The sequence below is a fragment of the Oncorhynchus kisutch genome, linkage group LG29, assembly GCF_002021735.2.
Source record: "Oncorhynchus kisutch isolate 150728-3 linkage group LG29, Okis_V2, whole genome shotgun sequence".
NCBI lineage: Eukaryota > Metazoa > Chordata > Actinopteri > Salmoniformes > Salmonidae > Oncorhynchus > Oncorhynchus kisutch.
Window position 1 is genome coordinate 29350296 of NC_034202.2, and position 14902 is coordinate 29365197.

The following is a 14902-nucleotide window of genomic DNA, read 5'->3' on the forward strand; positions in this document are numbered from 1 at the left end:
ACCTATTAGTGAACGTTCTGGTTGGCAATGTCATAACTTGGGTCAGGTTACATACATTTGCAACAGAAATAAATAAGTGTATTTCTCATTGGTGTTCAAAACCATCTATATTCATATCTCCCCAAAAATATGTTTCCCTATTTTCATCAGATACCTTATCCAACATTTAGCAAATTAGCACTAGGTGGCCTATAGCAGCAACCAACTCGTATAGGTTTCACATGTGGTCAATGCACCTGTACCCATAGTGCCTCTAATCCATTCAACATTAAGTCCTTACATTGTTTTACTGGAATATGATTCTGGATGTAAACTGCAGCTCCACCCCTATATCTATTTCTGTCCCTCCTGAACAAATTATATCCATGTATAGAGATCTCTGCATCGTCAAAAGAAGAGTTCAAGTGAGTCTCTGATATTGCCAATACATGAATATTGTTTGACTGCCCTAGACAGCATATTTCATGCATTTTGTTCTTTAAACTGCATATATTCAAATGAGCAATTAACAGACCTTATTTTGGTAGCTTTACAGTATGTATATGTCCAAACATGAATCAGCAGTTGGAATCTGAGAGGGAGATACTCAGTCAGTGTGTGTGTGTGTGTGTGTGTGTGTGTGTGTGTGTGTGTGTGTGTGTGTGTGTGTGTGTGTGTGTGTGTGTGTGTGTGTGTGTGTGTGTGTGTGTGTGTGTGTGTGTGTGTGTGTGTGTGTGTGTTTGTGTGTGGCCGGAATTACTTGTGTCTGTCGCTCCCCCTAACTCCATGGGAGGGAGGGTGAACAATCAGTTTGTCATACCTCAGATATACTGTCACCTCGTTCTCTTGCAGCCTTCATGGCTGGTATTAGTTCCTTTCTTCTTTGACAGACTGCATCTGAGAAACCCTCATTGATGAAGATGAAGGACCCGTTAAGGCGTTTGGCTTTTCAAGGACTGCAAGCTTATCCTTGAAGCTGAGGAATTTCACAACAAATGGTCTGGGTCTGGCTCCATTGGCACCACCATTGGCACCACCATTGGCACCACCATTGGCACCACCAGTGCCCCCTGATTTCCCAGACTGGTAAAGCCCTTTCCAGCTCAAACTGTTGATCCAATTGTAGCTCCTCAGAAAACAGCTTTCGAAATTTGTCGTCTGATTCAGCCCATGTCTCACTTTGGCTCTCCTGGATACCATCTATTACAAGATTATTTCTCCTTGATTGTCCATCCAGGTAATCAGCCTTCCCAGACATGTTCTGGAAGGCCTCCCTGACTGTGGTGATTTCATTCCGCAGAGCAACAGTTTCAGGGAAGTGTATCTTGTGTGGTCTTCAGTACATCCACATCCTTCTGTGTGAACTGAAGGCTTGTTTTAAATGTCTTGTACATGTTTAGGCAGGTCGTCCAGCCGTTTGTTGTTAGACTCCATGATCATTTGTATGAAGCCTTTACAGTTATTTTCCTGCTGGAGTATCATTTCCTTATAGAAAACTTTCTGTTTCTCTAATAGTTCACGTACCTGCCCAGCAGAGATGTGATCTTCGTCTTTTTTCGGAGGCATGATAGTAATGATAGTAGGACGAGCCCTCTATTCACTCCGTGAAATGAGAGATGCCGGCAGTAGAAAACTCTGGAAATCGGTGGTCCTAAAACCAAGACAAATAGAAGTGCAGCCCTAGCCACAAGGGCTAACCGCTTAGCGTGCTTGGTATCCGGTAATAGTAGCCCAGGTTGCCTAACTTGATAGCTAGCAGCTAGGCTATGTATAGCCACCTTGTTTGAGCTAGGATCCCTGGACATATATCAGCGGTCCCAGCGTTAACACTAACTGCGCCCCCAGGATCCAGATACGAATAGGAAAGCTATTGTAAACTTTTATTAGCTAACTAGGTAGTTTGTTGTTACAGCAAAATAAACCCAGTCTCTAGTCTCGTACTGCATGTGTTGATGACGTCATCATGTGCCAAGCTTGTAGCTGAGGGAGTCTTTTGATAAAGATTCCCTCACCCCAACCGAGACAGACCAGACCTCTTCCTTTAACTTCTTGGTGACAGAGGGGCAGTATTGAGTAGCTTGGATGAATAAGGTGCCCAGAGTAAACTGCCTGCTACTCTGTCGCAGATGCTAAAATATGCATACTATTAGTATTATTGGATAGAAAACACTCTGACGTTTCTAAAACTGTTTGAATGATGTCTGTGAGTATAACAGAACTCATATGGCAGGCGAAAACCTGAGACAAATCCAACCCGGAAGTGGGAAATCTGAGGTTTGTAGTTTCATTTAAGTGATTGCCTATCCAATATGCTGTGTCTATGGGTCCAGATTGCACTTCCCAAGGCTTTCAGCAGATGTCAACAGTGTTTAGAAAGAGGCTTCTATTGTGGAAGGGTGTCGAATAAGAGCTGTTTCAACAAGTGGACTAGGCTGAGGCCAATCAGATGTTTGCGGTCATGCAGGCCGCCGTTCCTTCTTTTTCCTCTGTAATGAATTGTATGAATTGAATATTATTGAAGATTCATTATAAAAAGACCCTAAGGATTGATTGTAAACATTGTTTGACATGTTTCTACAAACTGTAATGGAACTCTTTTGACTCTTCGTCTGGACTTTGCGCTCGCGCATTGTGCCTTTGGAATAGTGAATAAAACACACAAACAAAATGGAGGTATTTGGACATAAATATGGACGTAATCAAACAAAATTAACATTTCTTGTGGAAGTGGGAGTCCTGGGAGTGCATTCTGACAAAGGTCAGCAAAGGTAAGTGAAGATTTCTAAGGCTATTTATGACTTTTGTTGACTCCACAATTTGGCGGGTAACTGTATGGCTTGCTTTTGTGGCTGAACCTGTTCTCAGATTATTGAATATTGTGCTTTTGCCGTAAAGCTTTTTCAAATCTGACACAGAGGTTGCATTAAGAACCAGTTTATCTTTAATTCTATGTAAAACATGTATCTTTCATCAAAGTTTATGATGAGTATTTCTGTTATTTGATGTAGCTCTCTGCAATTTCTCCAGATGTTTTGGAAGCATTTCTGAACATGGCGCCAATGTAAACTGAGGTTTTTGGATATAAATATGAACTTGATCGAACAAAACATACATGTATTGTGTAACATTGAGTCCTGGGAGTGTCATGTGATGAAAATCGTCAAAGGTTAGTGATTCATTTTATCTATATATCTGCTTTCTGTGACACCTCTCTTTGGTTGGAAAATGGCTGAATGTTTTCTGTGACTAGTTGCTGACCTAACATAATGATATGTTCTGCTTGAAATCGGACACTGTGGTTGGATTAACGAGAAATGTATCTTTACAATGGTGTAAAATACTTGTATGGTTGAGGAATTTTAATTATGAGATTTCTGTTGATTTAAATTTAGCGCCCTGCAATTTCACTGGCTGTTGGCGAGGTGGGACACTAGCGTCCCGAACGATCCCAGAGCGGTTAAAACCCCACAAACGAGGAACCCCAAGAGGAAAGTCAACTGCCCAGGTCAGAGCACTACTCCCTCACTGAAATGAAGGATAATTTCACTCCAGTCAGCAAAGACCCAGACAACAGTCCAGCACAACAACACTCCCTCAACCAGACCCAGAGAGCTAGAGGGGGAGAGAAACATGTCTGCACTCTGGAGTGTGGTGAGACAACTTCAACACGAGAAAGAGCAGGAGAGGAAAGAGGAGGCCCAGCGGCAGGATAAGATGAGAGCACTAGAGGAGGAGGTGAGAGTGCTAGAGGAGAAGGTGAGCAATATGAAGTGAGATAGAGAACAGCCCATGAGAGAGCTGGCCACTCCCTTAGAGAAGCCAGCAGAACAGTCCAACTCAGATCCTCAAAAAAATCTTGACATCCCAGCAGGACAGATGCATGAAGAACCTCAACCCCAGGGGACCCCACCCTCTCCTAGCACCCCCCCCTGTCAGACCCCTTGACAATCCCCCCACACCCACTGAGGACACACACAGGCCACGGATTGTACTCCTTATGGACTAAAACAGGAAATATATACAAGAAAATCAACTTTTTCCCAAACAGACATTGTCTAAACTCTGGTGTCCAAACAACCAGCGCACCCTAGACCTTCTCTTTGAGGACCAACTAGGGTCACCAAGCCACATAATATACACATAAGCACAAACAAACTGAGAGCAGAGCAGGAAAGGGTGGCCACAGCATTCAAAGGAGTGATTGAAAAAGCTCAACGCACAATCTATCATTGTCTCTGATTGAGAACCATACTTAGGTAGCCTTTTTCCCACCTGTATTTGTGGGTAGTTGTCCATGCACTGCGTTGGCTTCACGTTGTTTTGTTGGCGACATCTTATAATAAAGAAGTATGTACGCTCACAACGCTGAACGTTGGTCCACTGTTTCCAACTTAGACGATCGTGACAGAATCTCTACCCTGCTACGACAAAAATACTTTCATCCTGCTGGTCACACATATGCCCAGGTTGTGAGCAGGCAAACAGGCCTAACCCCCACTCTTACACTAGCCCAAGCTAATGGTGTGTATCAGATGCTCAGCAGGCTCTGCTCACATTTACTGGTCTGAGGCCAAACCACATGACTAACAACATTGGACACTTTATGGAACACAAAGTCTTCACTATTTAATCTTGGAATATCCATGGTCTGACGTCATCTGCCTTTGACCTAAAGAGGAGGAACCTGGACTTCACCAAAGATATTAGAAATACAGACATTGTCAACCTACAACAACATGGTATAGAGGAGATAAGACCAACTGGTTACCCTCTAGGTTTCTTCATGCATCGCGCCGACAGAAACAAACAACAAACATATCTCTGGTAAGAAGAAGGGCGGGGGTGTATGCCTTATGATTAACGACTCATGGTGTAAACACAACAACACACAGGAACTCAAGTCCTTTTGTTCACCTGACCTAGAATTCCTTACAATCAAATGCCGACAGCATTAACTTCCAAGAGAATTCTCTTCGATTAAAGTCACAGCCGTGTATACCCCCCCCACACACCTAAAACACTCACAAATGTTTACAGTTACACAATCGAGAGCCTCCTGTCAGGCTGTATCACAGCCTGGTACGGCAACTGCACCACCCCCAAAGCAAGGCTCTCCAGAGGGTAGTGCGGTCTGCACAATGCATCGCCGGGGGCAAACTACCTACCCTCCAGGACACCTACAGCACCTGATGTCACAGGAAGGCCAACAAGATCATCAAGGACAACAACCTCCAGAGCGACTGCCTGTTCACCCAACTATCATCCAGAAGGCGAGGTCAGTACAGATGTATCAAAGCTGGGACCGAGAGACTGAAAAACAGCTTCTATCTCAAGGCCATTAGACTGTTAAACAGCCATCACTAACATAGAGAGGTTGCTGCCATCATACAGACTCAAATCTCTGGCCACTTTAATAAATGGACATAATAAAGGTATCACTAGTCACTTTAAATAATTCCACTTTAATAATGTTTACATATCATACATTGCTCATCTCATATGTATATAGTGTATTCTATACCATCTACTGCATCTTGCCTATGCCGCAGGGCCATCGCTCATCCTTATATTTATATTACATATTCTTATTCATCCCTTTACATTTGTGTGTATAAGGTAGTTGTGAATTTGTTAGATTACTTGTTAGATATTACTGTATTGTCGGAACTAGAAGCACAAGCATTTCGCTACACTCGCAATAATATCTGCTAACCATGTGTATGCGACCAATAAAATTTGATTTGATTTGAGGTGACAGAGAGCTGGTAGTCCCATCCACCAAACTACCAGGTGTGAAACAGGGAAGGGACTCAGGGGGTATGTTAATTTGGTAAATGGGAAGACCTAACTCACTCTTTTAAATTCATCGAAACAGGAAAACTTTACATTTGGCTAGAAATTCAAAAGGAAATGATCTCAGAGAAAAATGTTCTCCTGTGTGCTACCTATATCCCCCACTAGAATCCCCATACTTTAATGAAGACAGCTTCTCCATCCTGAAGGGAGAAATCAATCATTTCCAGTCCCAGGGACATGTACTAGTCTGTGGTGACCTAAATGCCAGACCTGGACAAGAACCTGACATCCTCAGCACACAGTGTGACAAACACATACCTGGAGGTGACAGGATTCCCTCCCCCATATGCCACCCTAGACACAACTACAACAACACAACCAGCAAAACAGGTCACAACTCCTGCAGCTCCGTCACATGCTGGGTATGTACATAGTCAATGGAAGGCTTCGAGGGGACTCCTATGGTAGGTACAACTATAGCTCATCTCTAGTCAGTTGTACTGTAGACTACTTTATCAACAACCTCAACCCAGAGTCCCTCAGAGTATTCACAGTCAGCCCACTGACACCCCTATCAGACCACAGCAAAATCACAATCTACTTGAACAGAGCAATAATCAACCATGAGGCATCAAAGCCGAACAAACTGCAGACTCTTAAGGAATGCTATAGACCGAAGGAAGGTAGTGTAGAATTGTCATGGAATTGTTAGATTACATGTTAGATACTGCTGCACTGTCGGAACTAGAAGCACAAGCATTTCGTTACACTCGCAATACCATCTACTAACCATGTGTATGTGACCAATAAAATGTGATTTGATTTGATTAGAAACCTACCAAAAAACTATTGGCCACCAACTAATCCAATCCCTCCTAGGCAACTTCCTGGACAAAATGTTTTCCTGCAATTGTGAAGGTGTAAACTTAGCAGTCTGAACAATATATTTGACCTATCAGCTAACATTTCAAATTCCAGCAAGAAAACCTAAGACAAATAACAACAATGAGAAATGGTTTGATGAAGAACATGAAAACCTAAGAAAGAAATTGAGAAACCTATCCAACCAAAAAAAACATGGTAAAATGGTCAAATACTAAAATAATACAGAAATATACCAAGAAAAAAGATTTAACAGCATGACAGAAAACAGCTCATTGTCATTGAAGAATCCATAGAATCAAATCACTTCTGGGAAAATTGGAACCCACTAAACAAATAACAACACAAAGAGCCATCTATCCAAAATGGAGATGTATGGATAGACCACTTCTCCAACCTTTTCAGCCATAACACAAAGAAACGTATACATGATCATTTACAAAACTTATAATCAGCTATTAAAGACTACCAGAACCCACTGGATTCTCCAATTATATTGGATGAGATACAGGACAAAATACAACCCCTCCAACCCAAAAAGACTTGTGGTGTTGATGGTATACTAAACGAAACAATAAAATATACAGACCACAAATTCAAATGGGCTATTCTGAAGCTCTTCAAAATTATCCTCGGCTCTGGCATCTTGCCTAATATTTGGGACCAAGGCCTGATTACCTCAATCCACAAAAGTGAGACAAATTTGACCCCAATAATTACTAAGGAATACGCGTCAGCAGAAACCTCTGAAAAATCCTCTGCAGTATCATCAACAGCAGACTCCAACATTTCCTCAGTGAAAACAATGTCCTGAGCAAATGTCAAATTGGCTTCTTACCAAAATACCGTACGACAGACCATGTATACACCCTGCACACCCTTATTGACAAACACACAAAACAAATGCAAAGTATTTTCATGCTTTGTTGCTTTCAAAAAAAAAAGTTTGACTCAATTTAGCATGAGTGACAGCATGGGCCACGTTTCCATTTCCTCAAAAGTATATCTGCCGATGCAAATGTTACACTCCACTCTGTGAGGCACATCGATCTGCAGGTTGAACATGGTGAGATTGTAGACTCCTAAATTGATAGCGCAAATTGTTTAGGCAATTTTACAGCTAACTAGCTATGTTACATGCTGATGTTGTTTTTGGCATTATTGTGTGTAGCTACGTTTGCTAGCCAGCCAGCTAAAGATAAATAATTGCATTGTGGATTTTGTTGTCGACTTGAGCTGCAACAGATTTCCACAACGATTTTCCATGTTGCTACCAACCATATTATAAAGCCAATAATATTAGTGTTATTTAACACGGTAAATTAAAGGAATGAGTGGTTTACTGCCAGATTCTGGCAATTCTAATTGTAAAATAACTTGGTTTCAATGTTTAAAGGGATACTGTGAGATTCTGGAAATGAAGCCGTTTTCTACATAAGCAGAGTCAGATGAACTTGTGGATACCATTTGTATGTCTGAGTGCCGTATGAAGGATGTTAGAGGTCGTTTTGCGAGCCAGTGCTAAACTAGCTTTAGCGAAACTTCCTTCATATGGCACGCAGAGACATAACATTTTTATCCACAAGTGGTATCCATTTTACCCACTTCATGAGCACCAGTCTACCCTCACATTCTCTGTAGTGCTCCTAATCCATTGCTGATTTGACTGTGCAACTGTGTATGTCAAGTTTTACAGGGAGTGGCTAAGGGTTTATAACATCAAACAGAAATTATTTCTGTCTCTAAATGATCTGGGCCATTTCAAGACTGTCTGTGCCTTCTGCACTTGCCAGAATCAAACACAAGGGAATGTCTCATCAGAATAAAGACCATGCATCATAGATCAATAGGACACGTTATTTTTAGTCCTACCCCAGCTGTACATACTTTTCACAACCTTAGTTAGAAAGCGCATAGAGAAGACAGAGCCTCAGAACTGTCAACAACTTTTTGTTAGTTTCAAAAGGGTGGGGTAATGATCATTCACAGTGCAGGGGGTAAACACACACACACACAGAGTGAGCTATCACAGCCAGCCAGATGAGGCAGGGGGAGATAGGAGCTCATCCTCAGGTTTAACCTCAAGGTGTTTTTGCTGCAAAGGCAACAGAGTGGTCTCAAAGTTATGGTGATCTCCAGCCAACAGTGTTAGTGTTAAGTAGGTGACATCCTCTGTCAGACTAATCCTTGGCTAAAAAGCTAGACCAGCCTCTCACTGCTATAGGCTCCACATGTCCTTGTGATTCCTGATAACAAGATTAACCAACTACAATACAAGGTAAAGTAAGTTTGGACATTTCATTTCAAATGGAGACATTCATTTCCGAATGATTAAGTTAAAAACTAGTGTCTACCACAGTGTTCATTTTGTAAACAAAAATAGTGACAAAAATATTTGTCAAACACCTATTTTTCAGTGGCAATTGACGAGACATTTAAATATTAGAAGCGAGGGAAGGACGCGCCACACCCGGCACACACAGCCTACATAAGCAGGGGAACAAGCGATGAGTGTGAGCAGACAGGCTCCCCTCAGGGTCTGCCTCCTATTATATATGTCACACAGGTAACTCTATTGCTTCCCTGTAGCTAACCAGTCACCACCAGCCTTCTAGTAAGTTACCTTTTGCCTGATTATGAAACACAAACTGCTTTACGAAATTAAAAACAATAGCAGCATTGAGTTTAATAGTAAAACAACAGTCTAGCTATGTTTTTCTCTCCCTTGAGTACAGAAAATTAGGCTATGGGAATTAGTAGTCCCGCTCAACCCTCCCACCTTCCCCACTGCATTTCATATCTATTCATGGAATTTCTATCTGCAACGTTTGAGAAAGTTTTGCAACTGAACGTAGCCCTGGTAACATTACCAGTAGCTTATATGCAACATTTGCTGATTTGTAACAGAATATCTACATAGGCATAGAGGCCCATTGTCAGCAACCATCACTCCTGTGTTCCAATGGCACAGTGGGGCGGCAGGGTAGCCTAGTGGTTAGAGCGTTGGACTAGTAACCGAAAGGTTGCAGGTTCAAATCCCCGCGCTGACAAGATCTGCCGTTCTGCCCCTGAACAGGCAGTTAACCCACTGTTCCAAGAAATTAAGAATTTGTTCTTAACTAACTTGCCTAGTAAAATAAATGAATATCTTGAGGTCGTCACTGTCCCTGATCAAGGAAGTCATCCAACTAGAAGTGTTCTGTTTGGTATTGTGTTCTATTCAGCACATGCCATTCTCTTCTCTAGCATGTCAACATGAAGCAGATAAAAAAGCCCTACAGCAGGAACTATAGTGTTAAGACTCCAATAAACTATTACAGCTGCGTGTAGAATAAATGTGCAGTCGCAAGCAGTATAGTACAGCAGAAATGAAAAGTGAGGTGGGATAAACTGAAGAACAAGTGTGCTTCCTGGAAGCTTAACATAGTTCTTTTCCCTCCCTTAAGAGAGGGCAAATGGAGTCTCTCAGGTGCTCTTTTATCCTTTTTTCCACTAGACAAAACACTGCAAATTACCATCAGGTTAGCTATACTATAACACAATGCTCCTAGCTGTGTAAATAGGCACATTGTCTGACTGGGGATCAGAGACACAGACACGAACACCACACACTGATAAATGGGCTGCAATTATTATCAATATTATAATAATTATTATAATAATTATGCAGTACACAACAGGGTGACTGACCCACCAAACGACACAACACCTGTTTAACAGTGGAGCGGAGGGATGCAGAACTAGGCAGAACAATTGTTGACCTAAGGGCTTGAATGAGCAGAACAAGAGATCAAACAGGCATCTACTGCACTTGAAAAGAAGACAGTGTCATAGAGTCCACCTAACACTGAGAGAGGATGATGGATGACAGGAAAGCTGCCTGCAAGTAAACTCTGGTCGTGGCCTCTCTCTCTCTCTCTCTCTCATCTTAACTAACTAAAACACATGTACATTTCGTACGTTCTCACCCCTCTCCTAAAGGTGTTAAGAGCTTTCAAGCAAATTTAATGTCATGACGAATTTGGTATTGTCGATCTGAGACAAACAGGTGACAAAACTATGGAATAATCAGCACATTAAAAGAGAAGAGGAATGGAAGCTATTACAGTGAAGGTCTCCAGAGCCTAGTGAGGCAGAGGACAGGACTGTGAGCCCTCAGCCGGCGGAAATCTCACTCTAAATTAGGGAGAAACCTAAGTATGGGCTTGGTAGGCGGTGGGGAGCGAAAGACAATACAATACAGGTCTTGTGGTCTGTGGGACGTGCTAATGTAGCTGCGGTATCTAAGATCTTAGTGTGACTTCCCAGGGCTATGATTGACCTCTCTCTCTGGGAGCCTTGCATTTCAGACATGGGTCTCACGCTAGTGAGGGCAGACTGAGGGGCTACTGAGGGCAGACTGAGGGGCTACTGAGGGCAGACTGAGGGGCTTGTGAGGGCAGACTGAGGGGCTTGTGAGGGCAGACTGAGGGGCTAGTGAGGGCAGACTGAGGGGCTAGTGAGGGCAGACTGAGGTGCACAGGCACTCTTTTATAACCCTGGAGAGGGTTCACAGGCTGGGCTACTCACACAGTCACAGATGCCTTAGCTTTGGCTGCAAAACCCCCACTATGACAACGGATACATTTCTCCCAGTCTAGTATTGAATTCATGGATAAACCACAACATACTGTGTGTGTGTGTGTGTGTGTGTGTGTGTGTGTGTGTGTGTGTGTGTGTGTGTGTGTGTGTGTGTGTGTGTGTGTGTGTGTGTGTGTGTGTGTGTGTGTTAGTGATGGAGGGTAAAAAATCAATACAGTACAGTATCGCAATATAATTTTTTATGAAATGATATAGATTATATGACTCCAAGTATGGATTCTCAAAAAAATGGTAGTTAACACTAGCTAGTACGAGACAGCTGTACATGTGCCAAAACCCAGCTATTTATATTTCTCTAGTTCATTCTCCATCTTCTTTTTAAATGGTGAGACAAAATGTTTTTCAGAACTTTTGTTTCCATGAGTGATCAAAACTCGTTTTCTAATGGCCTTCTACTCATAAAATGGTGAGCAATATGTTTGGACATCGAATCATAGTCAAATTGCGGTATCGAATTGCAATATACAGTCAGAGGTTTACATACACTTTGGTCGGAGTCATTAAAACTAATTTTTCAACCACTCCAGAAATTTCTTGTTAACAAACTATAGTTTTGGCAAGTCGGTTAGGAGATCTACTTTGTGCATGACACAAGTAACTTTTCCAACAACTGTTTACAGACAGATGATTTCACTTATAATTCACTGAATCACAATTCCAGTGGGTCGGAAGTTTACATACATTAAGTTGACAGTGCCTTTAAACAGCTTGCAAAATTCAAGAAAATGACGTCATGGTTTTAGAAGCAATTGGAGGTGTACCTGTGGATGTATTTCAAGGCCTACCTTCAAACTCAGTGCTGCTTTGCTTGACATCATAGGAAAACCAAAACAAATCAGCCAAGATCTCAGAAAAAAAATTGTAGACCTCCACAAGTTTGGTTCAACCCTGGGAGCAATTTCCAAATGCCTGAAGATACCACGCTCATCTGTTCAAACAATAGTACGCAAGTAAAAACACCATGGGACAACGCAGCCGTCACAAAAAGTGCAAATTAATTCCAGAACAACAGCAGAGGACCTTGTGAAGATGCTGGAGGAAACAGGTACAAAAGTATCTATATCCACAGTAAAATGAGTCCTATATCGACATAACCTGAACGGCCGCTCAGCCACTGCTCCAAACCCGCCATAAAAAGCCAGACTACGGTTTGTAACTGCACATGGGGACAAAGATCATACTTTTTTGAGAAATGTCCTCTGGTCTGATGAAACAAAAATAGGAAAATGATGTGGAGTCACGGTATTGGAGTGGCCATCACAAAGCCTTGACCTCAATCCTATAGAAAGTTTGTGAAAAAAGCATAGAGAGGCCTACAAACCTGACCCAGTCACACCAGCTCTGTCACGGGGAATGGGACCAAATTCACCCAACGTATTGTGGGAAGCTTGTGGAAGGCTACCTGAAACGTTTGACCCAAGTAAAACAATTTAAATGCAATGCTACCAAATACTAATTGAGTGTATGTAAACTTCTGACCCACTGGGAATGTGATGAAAGAAATAAAAGCTGAAATCAATCATTCTCTCTACTATTATTCTGACATTTCACATTCTTAAAATAAAGTGGTGATCCTAACTGACATAAGACAGGGAATTTTTACTAGGATTAAATGTCAGGAATTGTGAAAAACTGAGTTTAAATGTACTTGGCTAAGGTGTATGTAAACTTCCGACTTCAACTGTAGATAGCATCGTGAGAATTGCAATAAATATTGTGTTGTGATCATTTATTTTGAGGTCCCTGGCAATTCCCAACCCTAATTTGTGTGTGTGTGTGTGTGTGTGTGTGTGTGTGTGTGGTGTGTGTGTGTGTGTGTGTGTGTGTGTGTGTGTGTGTGTGTGTGTGTGTGTGTGTGTGTGTGTGTGTGTGTGTGTGTGAAACAGTGAGAAAGAGACGGCGTGGGGGAGAGAGTAAGAAATAACATATAGTACCTAAATAAAATGTTAATTCTATTAGCATGGGACAGAGAGAGGAGAGTACCGCTTTGAGATGGGGGTAGGTCTTCCCTGCGACCCAGGGTCAAACTGCAGTAACATGCTGCAGCTTGCAGCAGCCGCCAGTGAGAGCGCAAAATGGTGCGTTTGAGAATGCAGCTGCAGCGCAATTCCAATGGCAGAGGGGTTTCCTGTGAGAAATGAATGAGCCACTGGACACAGGACACAAGCTAGGAGACAGTGAACAGCCCCGGGTGTGTTCTGTTGGTCCATGTTAACTGTATACTGTCAGAAATAAAGTTACTGTGTAGTGTGTGATACAGTACTTCAAACATATACTGTCAATTGTATTGCTCCATAAGCCTTGTCTATAAGGGACTAGGAAAACATGGGAGAAGCAAACAACAGTTTCAGGCTGCTATATAATGAGACACGTAAGCGAAAGTGAAATATGAAACCCGAAAAATAACAGGAGTTACACCCTGTGGCCTCTGTCAAAGTGTTCCCAACACAGCTGTGTGTTGCCGTGGAGTTACCGTGGTGTGTGCAGTGCGCAGTGAGGTCCCCAGCTCATTGAGGGCTTTGATTTGGGCTCGCACACAAAAAGCACATTAGATGACACATCAGTGTAGCTACACCGCTCAAGCCAGATGTGCTCCTACATGTACATGCTGCCACATCCCTTCCATGTGACAACCTGGCGGTAAGCTTTGAAGGCCATGCATTCTTTCACAGGTCCTGCAATCCCACTACTGCATCACATCCACACACCCACTGGGCACACACTGGTTGAATCAGCGCTGTTTCCATGTCATTTCAACAAAATACGTCGAACCAATGTGGAATAGATGTTGAATTGAGGTCTGTGCCAAGTGTGCACATACTTACACACAATCAAGTGCACACACACACACACACACACACACACACGCCTCTCCAAATGTCCTCTCCAGCCATTCTTTTTTTACCTGTGGTTGGATCGCTCAATTCTTTCTCTTTGCGCTCTCTCTCCTCTTTCCGTGCTCTTTTCCCCCCACTTGTTCTCCCTTTCTTCTCCTTTTTCCTGCCCTCCGACATGCTGTCAGTTGAAAGTGTAAATCCTCGAAGGAAAAAAAACAAACAGAAAAAAACCAGGTAGTCCTGTGGGGTGCGCGTGGCAAGTGGGCACTAGACCCAGAGCGTCTCCAATCCTATATAGACGCACACCAATCACCCACAGTAGGGAAACACCTACTCACAGCAAGGCAGAGAGAGAGAGAGGGAAGAGAGAGAGGAAGAGAGAGGACCGAAGAGGAGGGGCGACAGCGCTAAGGAGAGAGAATGGGGAGGGGAAGAAAGAGGGAGGGTAGTAGTAAGAGAGAGAGAAAGGGAGTGAGCAAAGAGGTATTTCCCATTGCTGTCAAGCAATTAACTGTTCCCTGCCTGGAACTATCAGATAAGCAGAGCCTCTTCCAGGCCCTCAAGCTGGAGTGGAGACCAGAGAGAGAGAGAGAGAGAGAGAGAGAGAGGAAACCCCTACAGAGTGGAAGAGATGGCCAGTATAGAGAGAGAGGAAACTCCCACAGAGCGGAGGAGATGGCCAGTATAGCAGGCCACGTATAGCCTCCCCCAGCCCCAGCCTCCCCCTAGCCCGGAGCATCTTCTCTTTATGACTAACCCATTCACCC

The 14902-nt window shown here is 42.8% G+C and overlaps 1 protein-coding gene across 3 annotated transcripts in view; it reads right to left on the reverse strand.

Annotated features, from left to right (window-relative positions):
- nrg2a (neuregulin 2a) overlaps positions 1-14902 on the reverse strand; it is a 180508-nt gene that overhangs the window by 128497 nt on the left and 37109 nt on the right. Inside the window, exon 1 of one of the 3 annotated variants that reach the window (XM_031809393.1) lies at positions 14204-14462. The exons of the other annotated variants lie outside the window; for them this stretch is intronic. Coding sequence (XP_031665253.1) covers positions 14204-14312 — 109 coding nt within the window. The 5' untranslated portion in view covers positions 14313-14462. Of the gene's footprint in view, positions 1-14203; positions 14463-14902 lie in introns of those variants that run through there. 3 annotated transcript variants of the gene reach the window in all.